This window comes from Neoarius graeffei, chromosome 11, assembly GCF_027579695.1.
Source record: "Neoarius graeffei isolate fNeoGra1 chromosome 11, fNeoGra1.pri, whole genome shotgun sequence".
NCBI lineage: Eukaryota > Metazoa > Chordata > Actinopteri > Siluriformes > Ariidae > Neoarius > Neoarius graeffei.
In genome coordinates, this window is record NC_083579.1 from 41,155,069 (window position 1) to 41,173,161 (window position 18,093).

The following is an 18,093-nucleotide window of genomic DNA, read 5'->3' on the forward strand; positions in this document are numbered from 1 at the left end:
CCCCGTGGCCGGCGAGGGCCTTTCTGTGTGGAGTTTGCATGTTCTCCCCGTGTCCACGTGGGTTTCCTCCGGGTGCTCCGGTTTCCCCCACAGTCCAAAGACATGCAGGTTAGGTTAACTGGTGACTCTAAATTGACCGTAGGTGTGAATGTGAGTGTGAATGGTTGTCTGTGTCTATGTGTCAGCCCTGTGATGACCTGGCGACTTGTCCAGGGTGTACCCCGCCTTTCACCCGTAGTCAGCTGGGATAGGCTCCAGCTTGCCTGCAACCCTGTAGAACAGGATAAAGCGGCTAGAGATAATGAGATGAGACATAACTAAGTAGAAGGGCATTCAGTAAAGTACAAACCTCCACCAAACCAAATATTATACCAAAATCAAATCACTTGAACCTGGGATAATACTAGAGCTGTATACCAAATTTCATCAAAATCCATTCACTACTTTTTGAGTTACGTTGGGAACAGACGAAAAAACCTGGATCCACATACATATCTACATTTACAACAAAATCTAATCACTTGTTCCTTGGCCCATGGTCTACCTTTCCTCGAAATTTAATCAAAATCCGTTCACTACTTTTTGAGTTACATTGAGAACTCAAATGACAAACAGAAGTGAAAACAACCTCCTCCAACACAGTTGACGGAGGTAATAACATTACTGCTAGCTCGTTCATCTATTTAAAATTACCTCAGATTTTCTCTGTATTAGCACAGAATATTGGCTAGCACTGGAGTCAAATGAATTAAAATTAATATACAGATAAGATAATGTCTTTATGAGCTCTGCATCAGTCTCAGTTCATTCTGAGGAGTGCAGAAATTAGCAGGTGGATGTTTTGTGACTCAGTGCTGCTATCTGTCACCACTCAGACTGAGACACATGTTGTGAAATTGTATCGCAGGTCGAACTCATGTTTCTCACAAACATCTTGCAAACCGAATGGCATGCATGGACGATGAAAAAAATATCTCCAGCATGAGTGGACAAATTCAAGCCAGGATTGGGTACCTTTGCAATCGGCCATGTGGTAGGCATTTGTTCATCTCATCCAATAACAAAGCACAATATGTTTTTGATATATGGCCAATACTTTTACAAATACGTAGGGCTACTGAGGAGAAATAAAATGAGTTTTGTCAAGAAAGAGGTAGCTGCTGTTGAATAGTATGAATAGCTTACTCACTAGGTAAGGTAATAATTTTAATTCAAATGTTAATATATTAAAAGTCCTACCTGACTTCAAATTTTGCTCTTTATTAGGCTTATGTGATTGTAGAGTGCATGTGGAATGTGTACAATGGTAAGTCTTTTGTTTTTAAGAGATTAACTAAAGATTTAAAAAGTAAGGCTTAAGACTCCATTACTCAAAAACATCAATATCAAGAACCAGCTTCTATAGGTTTATTCTTTCATTAACATTTAATGTGAAAAATAAAGCTGATGCACAGCACTGATTACAGTATTTAGTGGACACTGAAATGTATTACAATGATCTGAAAGCCAGTTATGTGAAATTAAATTTGTAGTAATCTTTACTTAATGATGAAGGTGCCAAATGTATATAGAAACAAAATGGTTAAAAAAGTAAATGATTCAGATTAGTGTGATTTTTTTTAAACAGCTATTATTCTGTTCCCATTACATGTCCTGTTATAGGACGTAATCACTGAAACATCTCTACACTGAGCCAGTGGGTACACAGGATTTTGATGGGCAAAGACAATTTCTACCAAGCAGTATAAATTATATTTTGAAAAATTTTTTGAAGACATTCTTGTTTTTAGACTTTTCTTTTCCTCCGCTCTCCTGCTGGTTTTGTGGGGGAAGAGGTGGAGGGAAGGAAGGGGATTGGTTCTTCCTCAGACCTCTCAAAGTCGCTGAAAAGAAACAAAGAAAACGGCACTCGTCAATACAACTTGAACTCTGTTCCAGTTTCCTAGTTCAGATGTGTGAGTTTTCACGCAATGTTATGCTGAAGAAACATTTTGAAAGACTCAGATGATCCAAAGTATAGTCATGCTTCCAGTCTTTATTCAACTGAAACATTATACAGCTTATATCCTGACATTTTCTTCTCTCTCCACTACTTATTTGTTGCTGCCACTGTGCCAAAGTTCTAAGAATCTGGATATATCTCTTTTAATTCTTGCAAGAATCTGGATCATATCTGGAGATTTTCTTGACAATGCTGTGATTGGACAGTAACCAACATGGATTTTATCATATTTAGGGAATAGTTTGAAATATCCTGGCAGAACCATCTCTAGATTTTCTGGGGTATTTTGTGCAGAAACTGAGACTGGTCATCAGAAGTGGTTAAAAAAACAACAACAACAAAAAAACCAAAGTCTTTATTCAAGTAAAAGTTCAATCACGGGGTGGCACGGTGGTGTAGTGGTTAGCGCTGTCGCCTCACAGCAAGAAGGTCCGGGTTCGAGCCCCGTGGCCGGCGAGGGCCTTTCTGTGTGGAGTTTGCATGTTCTCCCCGTGTCCGCGTGGGTTTCCTCCAGGTGTTCCGGTTTCCCCCACAGTCCAAAGACATGCAGGTTAGGTTAACTGGTGACCCTAAATTGACCGTAGGTGTGAGTGTGAATGGTTGTCTGTGTCTATGTGTCAGCCCTGTGATGACCTGGCGACTTGTCCAGGGTGTACCCCGCCTTTCGCCCATAGTCAGCTGGGATAGGCTCCAGCTTGCCTGCGACCCTGTAGAACAAGATAAAGCGGCTAAAGATACTATGTCTTCATTGACCTTGTTTGTGAACGGGGCATTTTGGACGCTTTAGTTCCAGTGAAGGAAAATTGTAATTCTACAGCATACTGTACAAAGACATCCTATACAATTATTTGCTTCCAATTTTGTGGCCACAGTTTGGGGAAGACCCACATATGGATGTGATGCTCAGGTATCCACATACTTTTGGCCATATAATGTATGCATTTATCTTTAGCAGGTTCCCAGGACACTAGACATGAAATGGGAATACATCACAGGGCACCCCCCCACACACACCCATTCATACCGATAAGTAATTTTGGTGTAACCAATCCACCTACATGCATGTATTTGGGAAGTGGGAAAACACTGGTGGAGGAAAGGGGTTTTTTTTCCCCATTAGGCACTGCTTAGATTTAGTTGGTGTCTATATACTTCAGTTGTCCAGTCTGTGCTGGAAATTCTAATGCCACTGAGATTAATAATAAATAAACAAATAAATTCAAATATGGTCTTTTCAAGGGTCAGTTAGAAGGCATAAAACTACATATCCCATAGTATATCCCAAGTATCCATGTTTCAGTCACACACTGCACAAAATACCCCCAGAATCCAGAAAGGATTACTCTACATTACATTACAGGCATTTAGCAGATGCTCTCATCCAGAGCTACAACATACCCAGAGCAGCCCGGGCAACAGTAGAGGGTTAGGTGTCTTGCTCAAGGACACTTCAGCCATTCCTGCTGGTTGAGAGAATCAAACCAGCAACCTTTTGGTCTCAAAGCTGCTTCTCTAACCATTAGGCCATGGCATCCCCATCCTTCCCCCATCCAAAATCTCCATATTTGCCCCAAATTTTTGAAAGAATTTAAAAAGATATGTCTGGATTCTTGGGGTTTTGGTGCAGTGGCAGTGGGAGAAAGAAAGCTTGAATTCCTCCTGAATCCCAAGTTTTGAAGATCTGTTTTTGAGCCCACCTGAGTCTTTGCCCTCTTCTCCATCTGGGTAGCGATGTTTGTTGTAGTATGTGTGCGGGGGCTTGGGAGGTGGTTCCCTTTCCTGTTCGAAACTCTCTGTGGACTCTGTAGTTGGGTCAGAAGTTCTGATTAGAACACACAGGCACACACAAGTTCTTACAAAGTTTTACAGTCTGCATTGAGTTCCTCACTTTTTTCCAGCTCAGTGGTGGAGACTTGTCTATGTGGTTCATCCAGCTGTTGCTTTGCTGTCTCTACCCTTTCTTCTGTGTTTATCCTGAAATAATACAAGGGGGAAATATGTAATAGCAATGTTAAAGAACTACACACACACACACACACACACACACACACACACACACATATATATATATATATATATATATATATATATATATATGTGTGTGTGTGTGTGTGTGTGTATATATGTGTGTGTGTGTGTGTGTGTGTATATATGTATGTGTGTGTGTGTATGTGTATATATATATATATATATATATATATATATATACATACACACATACACACACACACATACATATATACACACACACACACACACACACACACACACACACACACACACACATATATATATATATATATATATATATATATATATATATATATATATATATATATATATATATGTATGTGTGTATGTGTGTGTATGTGTATATATATATATATATATATATATATATATATAAATATTATATATAAAATATATATATATATATATATATATACACACACACATACACACACACACACACACACACACCATACTGAATATGGTACTTCCAGATTTGTTTGCTTACCCAGTATTTTCTAAGAAGCCTCTCTGACCGGTGCAATTCTGCAGCTCCTCCACCCATTTCTCCTGTTCCTCTTGAGAGGGTGCAGCAAACAGGTAGTGACTGCCATCATTCAGTCTTAACCAAAAGGATCACAACAGTTAGACTATAATATTTTTTCATTTCAGCAATGCTATTTGATTTCCTTTATTGCCAGTGATACCCGTTTTATGGGAAACTATCATTCTAAGAATAGACTTGCGGGACAGCAGCAGCTCATCCCCCAAAAATGAGTTTTAGCTATTGAAATGTCTCGGAGCAAAAAAATGATCATGATTGGTTTGTTTGATGACTGTCAGAGGTGAGCAGTAATGAAATACACTTAATTTGTTACTGCATTTGTGTCTGTTTAAGTATTTCTACAAGTTTATCTTTCGATACCCTTACCACATTTTAACAGAAAAAAAAATCTAGTTTCTACTTGCTATGTTTTCAAAGCCCATATCATTACACTACAAGTCATAAGGTGAATTATTAACATCTAAATGCATAACAAATTGAAACGTTCATGGATCTGGCAGACAAGAATGAAACATAACACCTGTCACTACAATACTGTACATCTATTGCTACATACACTTTTTATTTATTGAGGTACATTTTGTATAATAATAGCAAATAGTTTGACAAAGATGAGCGCTGATTATAGCATTCAACTACTTTTTAATCATCAGAGTTATTATAATCATTATGAGACACTAGGAATAAAGGTATAGCCAGTAAGCCTTAGTTAATGTTTTTGATTTTTTTTTTTTCATGGGATTTAAAAAAAAAATTGTGTAAAATCAGAGTGTGATTTGAGACAAGTATCCTTTACTTTTGTAAATATTCCTTGTACTTTTACTTATCATACTTTTATCATCTCATCTCATTATCTCTAGCCGCTTTATCCTGTTCTACAGGGTCGCAGGCAAGCTGGAGCCTATCCCAGCTGACTACGGGCGAAAGGCGGGGTACACCCTGGACAAGTCGCCGGGTCATCACAGGGCTTACTTTTATCATAATTCAACTTTTACCAGAGTATTCATTGAGATGAGTGATTGAACTTCTCATCTCATCTCATTATCTCTAGCCGCTTTATCCTGTTCTACAGGGTCGCAGGCAAGCTGGAGCCTATCCCAGCTGACTACGGGCGAAAGGTGGGGTACACCCTGGACAAGTCGCCAGGTCATCACAGGGCTGACACATAGACACAGACAACCATTCACACTCACACCTATGGTCAATTTAGAGTCACCAGTTAACCTAACCTGCATGTCTTTGGACTGTGGGGGAAACCGGAGCACCCGGAGGAAACCCACGCGGACACGGGGAGAACATACAAACTCTGTACAGAAAGGACCTCGCCGGCCACGGGGCTCGAACCCAGACCTTCTTGCTGTGAGGTGACAGCGCTAACCACTACACCACCGTGCCGCCCCGTGATTGAACTTTTACTTGAATAAAGACTTTGGGGTTTTTTTTTTGTTGTTGTTGTTGTTGTTGTTGTTGTTTTTTTAACCACTTCTGATGACCAGTCTCAGTTTCTGCTCTGAGAACGCATTTTAAAACCTGAAACTCTCATCTGCGTCTCAGGATCTGTCTGTCAGGTTGTGTAATACAATCAAGGAAGAAGAGTAGGTTACACACATCAGTTTGAAGGTGTAGTTCTTTCTCCTGTAGTAGGGGTTATCTCTACAAATTGCTCCAGCCATAGTGATTGGTGGCCATCGGGTGCAGTTCTGTAAACCACGTCAAAGTTAGTTATGGTAGCTAGCAAGCTAAATAGACTACAAATGCAAGGTTATGGTAGCTAAAATACTTGAATACTTGTGTATTCATACCTCTCCAGCAGCATTTTGGTCGTTAAACAAATTCAGTGTCTCTTCTTCCAGTAGTGCATAGACGGTTTCCCAATGATCCACACCCTTATCCAAATAAACACAGAACCAATACACAGTTAATGAAAACACCTGATATACTGTCAGACTATGTACAGAGTCCACAAGATATCCAAATTGGTTTGTAAGCAAAATCTCCATATCATTGGACAGCTTACTTTAAATCCTCCTTGTTTCAGTTTAATATTCAGTGGTCCCTCCATCAGGCCTGCTCTGACCAGGCCTGCTCTGACCTAAGCAGCACAAATAAATTTTACAGAGAAAATATACCATAAATAAATAAAGGTAGTGTAATTGAAGGAAGCATACCTTGTAAGCTAGAGGGGATGGCTCAGGAGGTTCCTCAGTTAAATCCTTAGCTTCCTCAGTGGATTTCTTCAGTGTGGGTGGTGATGGAGGATGAGATTGTGGCAGTGATGGTGGTTGCAAGGTGGAGAAAGATGGAGGAAGGTCACTCACTGATGAAGCAGTACTGATTGTTGCATGTGTTTCTGGACTGGCTACAGGAGGGTTAAAAGTTATGGATGTAGGAGGTTCCTCAAGCTCTTCATCTGATTCAAGAGGTATGGATGTAGGAGGTTCCTCAATCTCTTCATCTGATTCAAGAGGTATGGATTTAGGAGGTTCCTCTATCTCTCCATTTAATTCACGAAATTTGTATGTAGGAGGTTCCTCAGTCTCTTCATTCGATTCAAGAAATATAGATTTAGCATGTTCATCAGTCACTTCATTTGGACTTGACAACCTCACTTCTCTGGGGGTGTCAAGAGAAGAGGATTTGTGGGATAGATTTATGTTTCCTGAGCTATTTACTTCATTTTCAAGCCTAAATGTGTGGTCAGAATTTGTGCTGGGAACTGGATGGGATCTGTAAACAAGGCTTGAATTAAATGCGTTTTGTTTTTCAGAATAGTCAGGGAAAGATTTGACAGAGGGAGTATTGGAGGTTGTGGTACTGCCACTGTTGTTAATGGTCCTCTTGAACATAGATGCCACTCGAGGAACTGTAGAAGAACTATCACCCTTGCCACTGCTGTTTCTCCTCAGTGGTGCCGACGTCCTCCCACTGCTGTTTCTTCTTAGGACGTGTTTAGCTACAGAAGGCTGAGAAACTGAGACAGGGTGATCAGAAGCATTTCTCTTTAGGGAAGTCACACGGAAAGGCTTCTTTCTGGAAACACTATCTTCTCCATAAGTCTCCTGCAGCTTCTGCTCTTTCTGAGAGATCAGAGTTTGTTATAAATTTAATAGGATTTGCAAGAGAAGTGAATTCTCAGTAATCTATATTTAAAGTACTTGTACCAATTTTCATCTTAGATTCAATCAAACTGTAAAATAACTGTATATATCTGTCTAGAAGTTTGCAATATTTAAATGTGTACAAAGCAGCATGGAGATGCATGAAGTACTGTGCAACCAAAATACTGATGAAGTTGCAATATTCATGGTAAGTCAAATGTCTATTTATGTGAGACTTCACAAAGAGTGTGCATAGATGGTGATTTTCAACACAGTTAATGAGTGTGAAACATTGGCAGATGTTCATACTCAGGGGAGGACACACAAAGAAATGTGACTTATGGCAGCTGCAGTCAATTGACTTTCTTAATGCTAATAGTGATTCATGAACCTTGGAGGCTATACGCAAACTGCTAATTATTTATCATCATTGCAAGACATGACTAGATAATTTGATGCCTTTTGATGCCTTTAAATTGACTACATTATATATGAAATATGCATATACAAGTTTCACCACCACCAACAGACACAGGGGTCCACCCCAAAATGGTGTGAGACCCACCCTAACTGGCTGACTTCAGAGAAATTACAGTGCCTTGCAAAAGTATTCATCCCCCTTGGTGTTTGTCCTGTTTTGTCACATTACAAGCTGGAATTAAAATTGATTTTGGGGGGTTAGCACCATTTGATTTACACAACATGCCTACCACTTTAAAGGTGCACATTGTTGTTTTATTGTGACACAAAAATTAATTAAGATGACAAAACAGAAATCTGGAGTGTGCATAGGTATTCACCCCCTTTCATATGAAACCCCTAAATAAGAGCTGGTCCAACCAATTCACTTCATAAGTCACATAATTAGTTGATTAAGATCCACCTGTGTGCAATCAGAGTGTCACATGATCTGTCACATGTCGTCTGTATAAATCAACCTGTTCTGGAAGGACCCTGACTCTGCAACACTACTAAGCAAGCAACATGAAAACCAAGGAGCCTCCAAACAGGTCAGACACAAAGTTGTGGAGAAGTATAGATCAGGGTTGGGTCATAAAAAATATCCCAAACTTTGAGTATCCCAGGGAGCACCATTAAATCCATTATAGTAAAATGGAAAGAATATGGCACCACTACAAACCTGACAAGAGAAGGCTGCCCACCAAAACTCACAGACTGGGCAAGGAGGGCATTAATCAGAGATACAACAAAGACACCAAAGATAACACTGAAGGAGCTGCAAAGATCCACAGCGGAGATGGGAGTATCTGTCCATAGGACCACTTTAAGCCATACACTCCACAGAGCGGGGCTTTATGGAAGAGTGGCCAGAAAAAATGTAATTGCTTAAAAAAAATCACGTTTGGAGTTTGCCCAACAGCATGGAAGAAGATTCTCTGGTCAAATGAGACAAAAATGGAACTTTTTGGCCATCATGGGAAATGCCATGTGTGGCACTAATCCAACACCCTGAGAACACCATTCCTACAGTGAAGCATGGTGGTGGCAGCATTATGCTGTGGGGATGGTTTTTTACCTGCAGAGACAGGAAAGCTGGTCAGGACTGAAGGAAAGATGGATGGCACTAATACAGGGCAATTCTGGAGGAAAACCCATTTGAGTCAGCCAGAGGTTTGAGACTGGGATGAAGGTTCACGTTCCAGCAGGACAATGACCCTAAACATACTGCTAAAGCTACACTGGAGTGGTTTAAAGGGAAACATTTCAATGTCTTGGAATGGCCTAGTCAAAGCCCAGACCTCAATCCAATTGAGAATCTGTGGCATAACTTGAAGATTGCTGTACACCAACGCAACCCATCTAACTTGAAGGAGTTGGAGCAGTTTTGCCTTGAGGAAAGGGCAAAAATCCCAGTGGCTAGATGTGCTAAGCTAATAGAGACATACCCCAAGAGACTTGCAGCTCTAATTGTAGCAAAAGGTGGCTCTATAAAGTATTGACTTTGGGGAGGGGGAGAGGAATACTTATGCACACTCCAGATTTCTGTTTTTTCATCTTAATTATTGTTTGTGTCACAATAAAAAAAAAAAATGTGCACCTTTAAAGTTGTAGGCATGTTGTGTAAATCAAATGGTGCTAACTCTCCAAAAATCCATTTTAATTACAGCTTGTAATGCAACAAAACAGGACAAACACCAAGGGGGATGAATACTTTTGCAAGGCACTGTAGTTCTTCTAGAACCCTGCTCTACTAGAGAAACAGACAGGCCAAATTACCCATGTATATATGTAAAGGAATAAGCAGACATCCTGCTACTTGCAAAGAGTAATGTTTTTATTAGTTTTACACAGCTGTATTTTCAGTGGTCATGTGTTCCCCTTAAATCCAACCAACTACTCATAATAGGCTACCCACACATAATATTCTATATTTTGATATTCTAGCCAGAAAGGGTTAAATAAATAAAAACTTAAACGTCTTTATAAACTAGTGCTGTTCCATACGCTACACTATTAACCAGCTGTTTGTGTGCAGAACACTGCCTGTCTAAAGGTAGGTTAGCTACTGGGTAAACAAGGTGATTGCATAGGTATACCTGAATGCAGGACATGAGGCATCTTCTCTCATTACACATTATGGCTAAACCCTGAGTGACACTAACTGGACATTTGAAAATTTTGACCCATATATTTAATTTATCATTTATCTATCATTATGCATGAGACAGAAATTAGTTGTCTCGAGTATCACATTACAAAATACTAGCAAGACTAATTTTGCTTGTGTATAATATATTGTGATGTTCCTGTTTAATATTCATTATAAGCCCTAACTCATCTTACACACTAGGCCGCAGCACCAGAGGTAATAGCTTACAGAGCTTGAAGTTTGGGAGTGGGAACATAACTGTCTCAAAGCATGCTTACTTAGTAGTCCAAAAAGTTAAGCTAATCACAGGGAAGCATTACGGCACATGCATTAAACACGAGGTCCACAGCCTCGTTTCATTCAGCCCGTGTGAACCTTGAAAACTAATACTGAAACAACCCGTAATACACTACTGCTCAACATTTTCACATTATCCAGAAGTCACAGTATGTACGTAGCGTAGCCATTTGAAGGGTAGTTACCATAAATTGCCAAATATATGTGCACTCTGGTTTCTACCATAACTGGCTTCACTGCAGTCTGAATGCAAGTTAAGAATCAATGCCCGTGTGCTGCATTTGATGTGGATCACATGCATGTCCAACAACAATTCAAATGCCCGTTTTTATGTTGTGCTGGCAGTGGCATAACCAAAAATTAATATGAGCAATGAGTAAATGTACAAAATAAAATCATGATTGTTCTTCTCACCTGTATAATTAAAATGGTCAGTGTGACGCACTCATGCATTTCAGGTGGATGTCAGACAGCAGTAGGAGCGGTCATGACATTAATATTAATAATGTTATAATGCTGATCTAATTTTCTTACGATACAATGTGCTGATATTGTAGTGGTCCAGTTTTTTTTGCCATTACAAAATAAAGGTACTAAAATGTAATATTTTCTTTGGGTCTATATCGTCTCGTGTCACTATCAACTCCTAAAGCCTGTAACATGATATATCTCACACTGTGGCTTTAGTGTGTTGTCTCATGCCTACTCAAAACCATTTGCTATTGGACATTTCACCCTTAACAAATGAATCATTCATGGCACAGTAACACAATGAATCGGGCTACAAGTGAATAAGGTTGCATGTTCTCCCTGTGTCCATATGGGCTCTCCAGGTTTCTCCTACCTCCCAAAAATAGATAACAGTAGGTTGATTGGTGACTCTAAACTGCTGCTACTGTAGGTGGGAATGAGTATGTGGTGCATGTATGGAGCTCTGCAATAGATGGGTTTCCCCTCCAGGGTGTATTCCCACCTCACGCCCAGCATTCCTAGGATAGCATGTGAATCGACAACAACTCTGATCAAGATAAGGTGGCAACTGAAGATGAATGAAATAAATGACTCTACACATCTTGCCAGCAAATTTTAAATCATAACGCAGAACAACTGATCAGGTTTTGTTGCTTGTTGTTCTTTTTACCCAAGTTTTCCTGTTATGTAAAGTGTTAAATCGGTCACTCTGAGCTTGTATCATTGCTTCCAGATCCTCCTGTTTTTTCATTAGCTCTAGAACATCTGAAACAGAGTCCTGAAAGACAAAGCAGTTCAGTAGTTTTATAATTAGATTTAACATGTACATGAGCAGCAACAAAATCTTCCAGCAGCACAAGCCCTTAAAAATATTTTGTGTTGAACAATGTCTGTATGAGCATCCTCACCCCATAGTCTTGGGCAGTCAGCACATTCTCATATGTGTTCAACCAGTGTTCAGCTTGCTCCAGCTCTCTCTGCAACTGCTGTAGCTCCAACTCATCCTGATATAGATCTCTTCTTTCAGCCCAGCCCTGCAGGACCAGGACTTCCAGATCCTGGAGTTCTGCTAGACGTTCCTCCAACTGTAATTTTTTTTTAAATCAATAAAACACACATACACAGGAATATAGGTCAGCAGTCCAGTTTATTAACTTTGTTACACGAACATGGTGTAAAAGTGACATTATTTGGGTTCTGACCATTTTGTGCAAAGTATCAATGCAAAAGAACTTTGTGTAACTGTTATATTTTAAACCACACCTCTTCCGTCATGAAGTTTCCTTCCTGTATTAGCTGTCTGCCTTGATTTTTCACCATTTCTGATTTATCAAGTTGCCGCTCAATCTGGGTATGATACTCCTCATGTCGTTTGATTAGCTGTGCCAAGTCTTTGACTTCACCTCGGAGTCCCTCTCCTGTCACCAGAGACAGTGACTCTCGAAGCCATGATCTGTGGAGGTGTCAAGAGTATTTAATAGGTTCAATGTCATATTATGCCATAACAATATACAAGGAAATGGAAGAACAATGACTTACATGAGCTCCCTCCAGTCAGTAAGATATCTCTGGACAGCCATGACCTGCTGTAGTCGGTGTTTGCACTGGCTGGCTTTCTCCAGGAGGCTATCCCAGTTTTCTTCCACCTCCTGCATCCTCTCAGACAGACTTTCCCTCACCTGGGGACACCGTCTAACCAGAGCCCTACCCTCTTCTTTTCTGCGTCGCATATCCTCTTCTATAACCACCAAATCCCTCTAGAGAAAGGAAAGTGCATGATTTATTTACATCAAGATTTCACTGGTATAAAACCTAGTATAGTGTTTATAGTTTTTCTTAGGTAACAGTATGAATGGCTAACCAGTACCTCAAGGCCTTCATGCTTTCGAATAAGAGCTTGAACACTGAACAGGTCATTTTCCCTGTTCTCTGAGTCCAGCATGATTTCCTTCTCACTTATCCAGCTCTTTAACTCATCCAAGTCATGGTCAAACTGGTGAACCTCACGGGCTGATTGTAAATTCTGTAGTAAATAATCAATTTTAAGACTCAACCTTGCACATTTTAACAATGGGCTTTATTTATTAAGCTGGATATGAACACATTTATGCATAATATTCTCAAAAACACTTGGTGATGATGGGGTCAGGGTCGTGTTAGTGGCATGTTTCAGCACTGGCACAATGATCGGTGGCTTGAAGGGAGTGGGGAGCACTGCTTGGGCTAGGGACAGGTTGAAAAATTTAATGAAGACTGCAGCTCTGCGCAGGCCCTGACTACCTGACCTAGGATGCCATCATGGCCAGCAACCATACCTAATTCACATTTTCTTTAATTTGTCTTCAGATTTTGACTGTTATTCTGCTAAATAATATCTTCATTGGTGTATATGTGAGTCAAAATAACTTCCATTTCTACCTCTGAGAAATTCCTTTTCTTTTACTGTTTTGTCCACATTCTGTGCTTTTAGATTTCTTTGAGCATTTCTGTTTATGGAGTTTAGCAGGCATCGCTAAATGCAAAATCAGCTGTGCCATGAATGTGCTTTGCATTTTACAGATCGATTTACCAACTTGCATATATGGGGTGCCAAGTGTCACTGGGTCCATTTTGTGGACGAAATGCATTTCGTCCATCACGAAATGCATTTCGTCCATCACGAAATGCATTTCGTCCATCACGAAATGCATTTCGTCCATCACGAAATGCATTTCGTCCATCACGAAATGCATTTCGTCCATCACAGAATGCATTTCGTCCATCACAGAATGCATTTCGTCCATCACAGAATGCATTTCGTGATGGACGAAAGGCATTTCGTCCACGAAATGGACCCGGTGACACTTGGCACCCCATATGCACATGTACAAAGAAAATCAGTGTTACCAAAACTTCTGAAAAGCTGGTGGGAATCTTTCATTGGGTGTACCCTGTGAAAACTTTTACACATGACTTATTTGCTAAATGAGGCCCACTGTTAACAGTTCATTGAAAATGAGAGTTTTATATGGCCAACCTCAAGACAGATTTCTATCCTTTCACAAATGTGTTGGACAGTTACCTCTGCTCGTGTTTTCATAGCCTTTTGTAACTCGTCCCATAAGTTTCGTAGTGCCTTCTCTCTCTGCTGCGCTTCTGATGATTTCACTTGCTGTTTCAGCTTTTGAACTGTCATCAGTTTGTTCTGACCCAGAGTGCTGACTTCACCTGTGAAATCCTCAAATTTTTTCTGCAGGGTCTGGGAAAAAATAAATAAGCCATTTCAGAAGATCAAAACTTAGCAGGACTTGAGTCATAGTTCTGAGATACTTACAAGTTTGTACAAGTATGGCCTTTATAAACTCAATCCATTGGTGATCATTGTTGTGATATTTTAAAAGTTATAAATTACAAGCAAAGGTACCTCCACATCATCAAGATCTTGGCCAAAATCATCTGACTCTGCAAGGGTCTTCTGAGAAACAAGCCAGCTTTTGAGGTCTCTGGTCTCTCTCTCAAACACATAGAGATTGTACTGGTCCTCCAATGCCACACGATAGTCTGAAGACAGCTGCAGCAGAGTTTCATACTGCTTTTCCATGTTTGTGACACTCTTTCTCACCAAATGGCTGCAATTAAACATGTTTAGTGTTTTGAATATGAATTAATTCAATTCAGATTGTTTAGGGGGATATACAATGGAGGGGATCTGCTGTTGTAATTGTAAGATGTAACAAATATGATGTGTTATTCTTTGGTGTGCAATGAAATGCAACTTCAAATATTGTTCTTTGTTCGGTGCCATGGTGTTTGTTGAGAAAACTTGAAAATAACACAGCAATCAGTTTAACCTAATTTATGCATACTCACATACCAAGATGCATTAAGACTGGTCTAAATTAGCTTTAATGTCTGTACCTGTTGGGGTGGTCATACATCTCCATTTCAGCCCCAGTTTCCTGCAGGGACTTGACTTTCTCATGGTGGCTAACCAACTCCAGGTCCATGGCATCCATCTTCCTGAGGAGTGCCTCTGTGGCTTCCTCACTTTTCCCATAGTCTCTGGACTCCAGCACTGGCTTCAACTCCTCCATCCACAACTCAATCTCAGAGACCTGTAGAAAAACACAAGGTGTCTGAGATCCTAACCTTAAAGGAGAACTAAAGGCAAATTTTTTATCATCAAAATTCTATTTCTCTCATTTTATTAAATATAGGAATGCATTTTTGATAGCTATTTTGTCACTGCTATAGCAAGTTATGAGTGTTTGAAAAATGCAATCAGTCCATATGTCAAAGCAATGCCCATAAATGAGATTCATTGAGACCTGTGCGAGACATCGTAGGACTGGAGTACAGCGGAAATCAAAGTGACCAACATCTGCCAACGTTGTCAAAAGATGCGCGCCGCCCTCTTTCGAATCCTGACGTAATCAAGCTGGAAGTTTTGTTTGTTTTGATAGCAATCATGAAAGTTTGAAAAAAGTAGGCAGTAATCGTCATTTAAACTCGTTTTTGTGCAATATTTCGTTTGGAAAACAGTTTTCAAAATGGCACCACTGACACCTGGCTGACATTTCACGTTTCGAAGTCTCACACAAGTCTCGTGAAGATCGCATGGATAAGTGACACCTGCCATGGACCAAACAAACTAAATTCAACATGGCTAAATACAGAATGGGCTGATAAGTCTCATCTCATCTCTCATCTCATTATCTCTAGCCGCTTTATCCTTCTACAGGGTCGCAGGCAAGCTGGAGCCTATCCCAGCTGACTACGGGCGAAAGGCGGGGTACACCCTGGACAAGTCGCCAGGTTATCACAGGGCTGACACATAGACACAGACAACCATTCACACCCACATTCACACCTACGGTCAATTTAGACTCACCAGTTAACCTAACCTGCATGTCTTTGGACTGTGGGGGAAACCGGAGCACCCGGAGGAAACCCACGCGGACACGGGGAGAACATGCAAACTCCGCACAGAAAGGCCCTCGCCGGCCCCGGGGCTCGAACCCAGGACCTTCTTGCTGTGAGGCGACAGCGCTAACCACTACACCACCGTGCCGCCCGGGCTGATAAGTATAATATTTAATTGCAATTAGTTGCCAATACGAGTCACAATATAAGGTTACTAAAACTGAAAATGTAATTGAATAACACATTAATTAAGAAATAAAGCAAGTTTAAAAATGACTTCAGTTCTCCTTTAAATAAACCTTATTTAAATTAACCTTAAAACTTAATAAACCTTAAAACTTAAATTAAAAGTTTATTCATATCTGAAGGAATTCCCTAGCAATTATGTTTTAATTGCTCAATTTAGCAATCCAGCACTAAATTTTAAGATTTGGTAATGGAAAGTGGCATTGGTTAAATGCCATTATTCATCACTAACTAGTGTATTATGGATTAGCATTTCGCAAATTAAATCATACTCTTTATTTCATATTATGATGTTAGGTCCTTTTGCTAGGTCTTCTTTAAATTAATAATCATTTCCAAACAAATACATTATGGATGCTTGAGTCTGAGTAAATCTTACTAGATTACTAATGTAAACTGTACGAACTGATCTCATACCTCTGAGAGGAAGGTCTGGATTTTCAGTGCTTCTGTCAGCAGGTAGCCTTTATTCTCAGACTCTTTCTTCAAAGTGTCAAAGAGCTCCTTTAGTTCAGCCAGTCTTGTACTGATCTCCTGTGATGCAAAGTGCCTCCCTCTTACCAAGTTCTGTCCTGCCTCAAGTACTGCTTGCACCAGAGGGGTACGACTTATGATTTCCTGCATCATCACCTGAAGAGTACAGCATTCCACACTTGTACATACACCATCTGTGTTTTATATCACAAGGTCTTCTGTTCAAAACAGGCACCCAAAAAACAGCCATATGCATTGATGCAAGGTTATACAACATGTTTTCAAAGCATCTTAAACTGTGTGCGAATTTTTTTTATTTTTTATTAATTGCACTAATCATATTATGAAAGATTTACCTTGCTGAGAATCAATATCTGCACCAGTAATAATCTGAAATATTGGAATGTCATTAGACTGGATCAGTTTTTAAATATTTCCAGTCTAGTTTACTGACTTCTTTTAAGCAGTGAACATGAGTGCTGTTCCCTGACACAACATAGATTTTACACATGAAAATATTACACAACTGATGCTTTATATTACTTGGAAAGACAAGGTTGCACAGAGGTAGTTTGGATAATATCAAGATATCAATATTGGATCAGGACGAGGCAGCATCTTAGAGATATGGACCATATTTTTCTGTGGATAAAATTATGAATTAATTTGAATTGAGCTGTTTGTATAGCACGAGTGCTTTGTCAGCTTAACCTTCAAGCTTAAGTGCAATCTCTGTTCCAGCACCTTGACTTTTTTTCTTCTTTAGCTATTCAATTGGCTGGTGTGTTTGGGATCATCATCGTGTTGCATAACCCTGTTTCAGTTTAGCTTAAGCTGCTGGACAGATGGCCTCAGATTTGTCTCAAGAATATTCTGGTGTAAAGTTGAGTTCATCATTGTTTCAATAACTGCAAGTTTCCCAGGCCCTGTGGCTGCAAAACAAGCCCAAATAATCACCCCTTTACCACCATGCTTGACAGTTGGTATGAGGTGTTTGTAGTGATATGTTGTATTTGATTGTTGCCAAATATGGCACCATGCATGATGATCAAACATCTCCACCTTGGTCTCATCAGTCCAAAGGATATTGTTCCAAAACTTTTGTGGCTTGTTCAGATGCAATTTTGCCAAATCCAAGTTGTGCTGTCATTCATTTGGGATTCCCTAGCCACCTTCCATGAAAGTCATACTTATTCAGTCTTTTTCTGATTGTGCAGTCACAAACAAACATGCAATGTGTTTACAGAGGCCTATAGATCACATTATGTAGCTCTTGGGTTTTTCCTTTGAGCATTAAACTGTCTGAACATGGACTGAATTCACTTGGAAGATTAGCAACTCTCCACTTGGAAATAATCTTTCTCAGTGAGGAATGCTGAATTACAAATTATTTGGAAATGGCCTTATAACCCATCAT

The 18,093-nt window shown here is 39.8% G+C and overlaps 1 protein-coding gene across 1 annotated transcript in view; it reads right to left on the reverse strand.

Annotated features, from left to right (window-relative positions):
• Positions 1-1,725: 1,725 nt before the first annotated feature.
• sptbn5 (spectrin, beta, non-erythrocytic 5) overlaps positions 1,726-18,093 on the reverse strand; it is a 66,360-nt gene continuing 49,992 nt past the window's right edge. Inside the window, exons 54-71 of the mRNA XM_060932998.1 lie at positions 16,620-16,832; positions 14,952-15,148; positions 14,458-14,662; positions 14,116-14,292; positions 12,922-13,077; positions 12,594-12,811; positions 12,318-12,507; positions 11,963-12,139; positions 11,725-11,832; positions 7,042-7,654; positions 6,746-6,951; positions 6,595-6,669; positions 6,380-6,463; positions 6,186-6,277; positions 4,521-4,634; positions 3,891-3,976; positions 3,700-3,804; positions 1,726-1,883 (exon numbers count right to left, since the gene is read on the reverse strand). Of these exons, the coding sequence (XP_060788981.1) occupies positions 1,750-1,883; positions 3,700-3,804; positions 3,891-3,976; positions 4,521-4,634; positions 6,186-6,277; positions 6,380-6,463; positions 6,595-6,669; positions 6,746-6,951; positions 7,042-7,654; positions 11,725-11,832; positions 11,963-12,139; positions 12,318-12,507; positions 12,594-12,811; positions 12,922-13,077; positions 14,116-14,292; positions 14,458-14,662; positions 14,952-15,148; positions 16,620-16,832 (3,150 nt within the window). The 3' untranslated portion in view covers positions 1,726-1,749. The remainder of the gene's footprint in view (positions 1,884-3,699; positions 3,805-3,890; positions 3,977-4,520; positions 4,635-6,185; positions 6,278-6,379; positions 6,464-6,594; positions 6,670-6,745; positions 6,952-7,041; positions 7,655-11,724; positions 11,833-11,962; positions 12,140-12,317; positions 12,508-12,593; positions 12,812-12,921; positions 13,078-14,115; positions 14,293-14,457; positions 14,663-14,951; positions 15,149-16,619; positions 16,833-18,093) is intronic.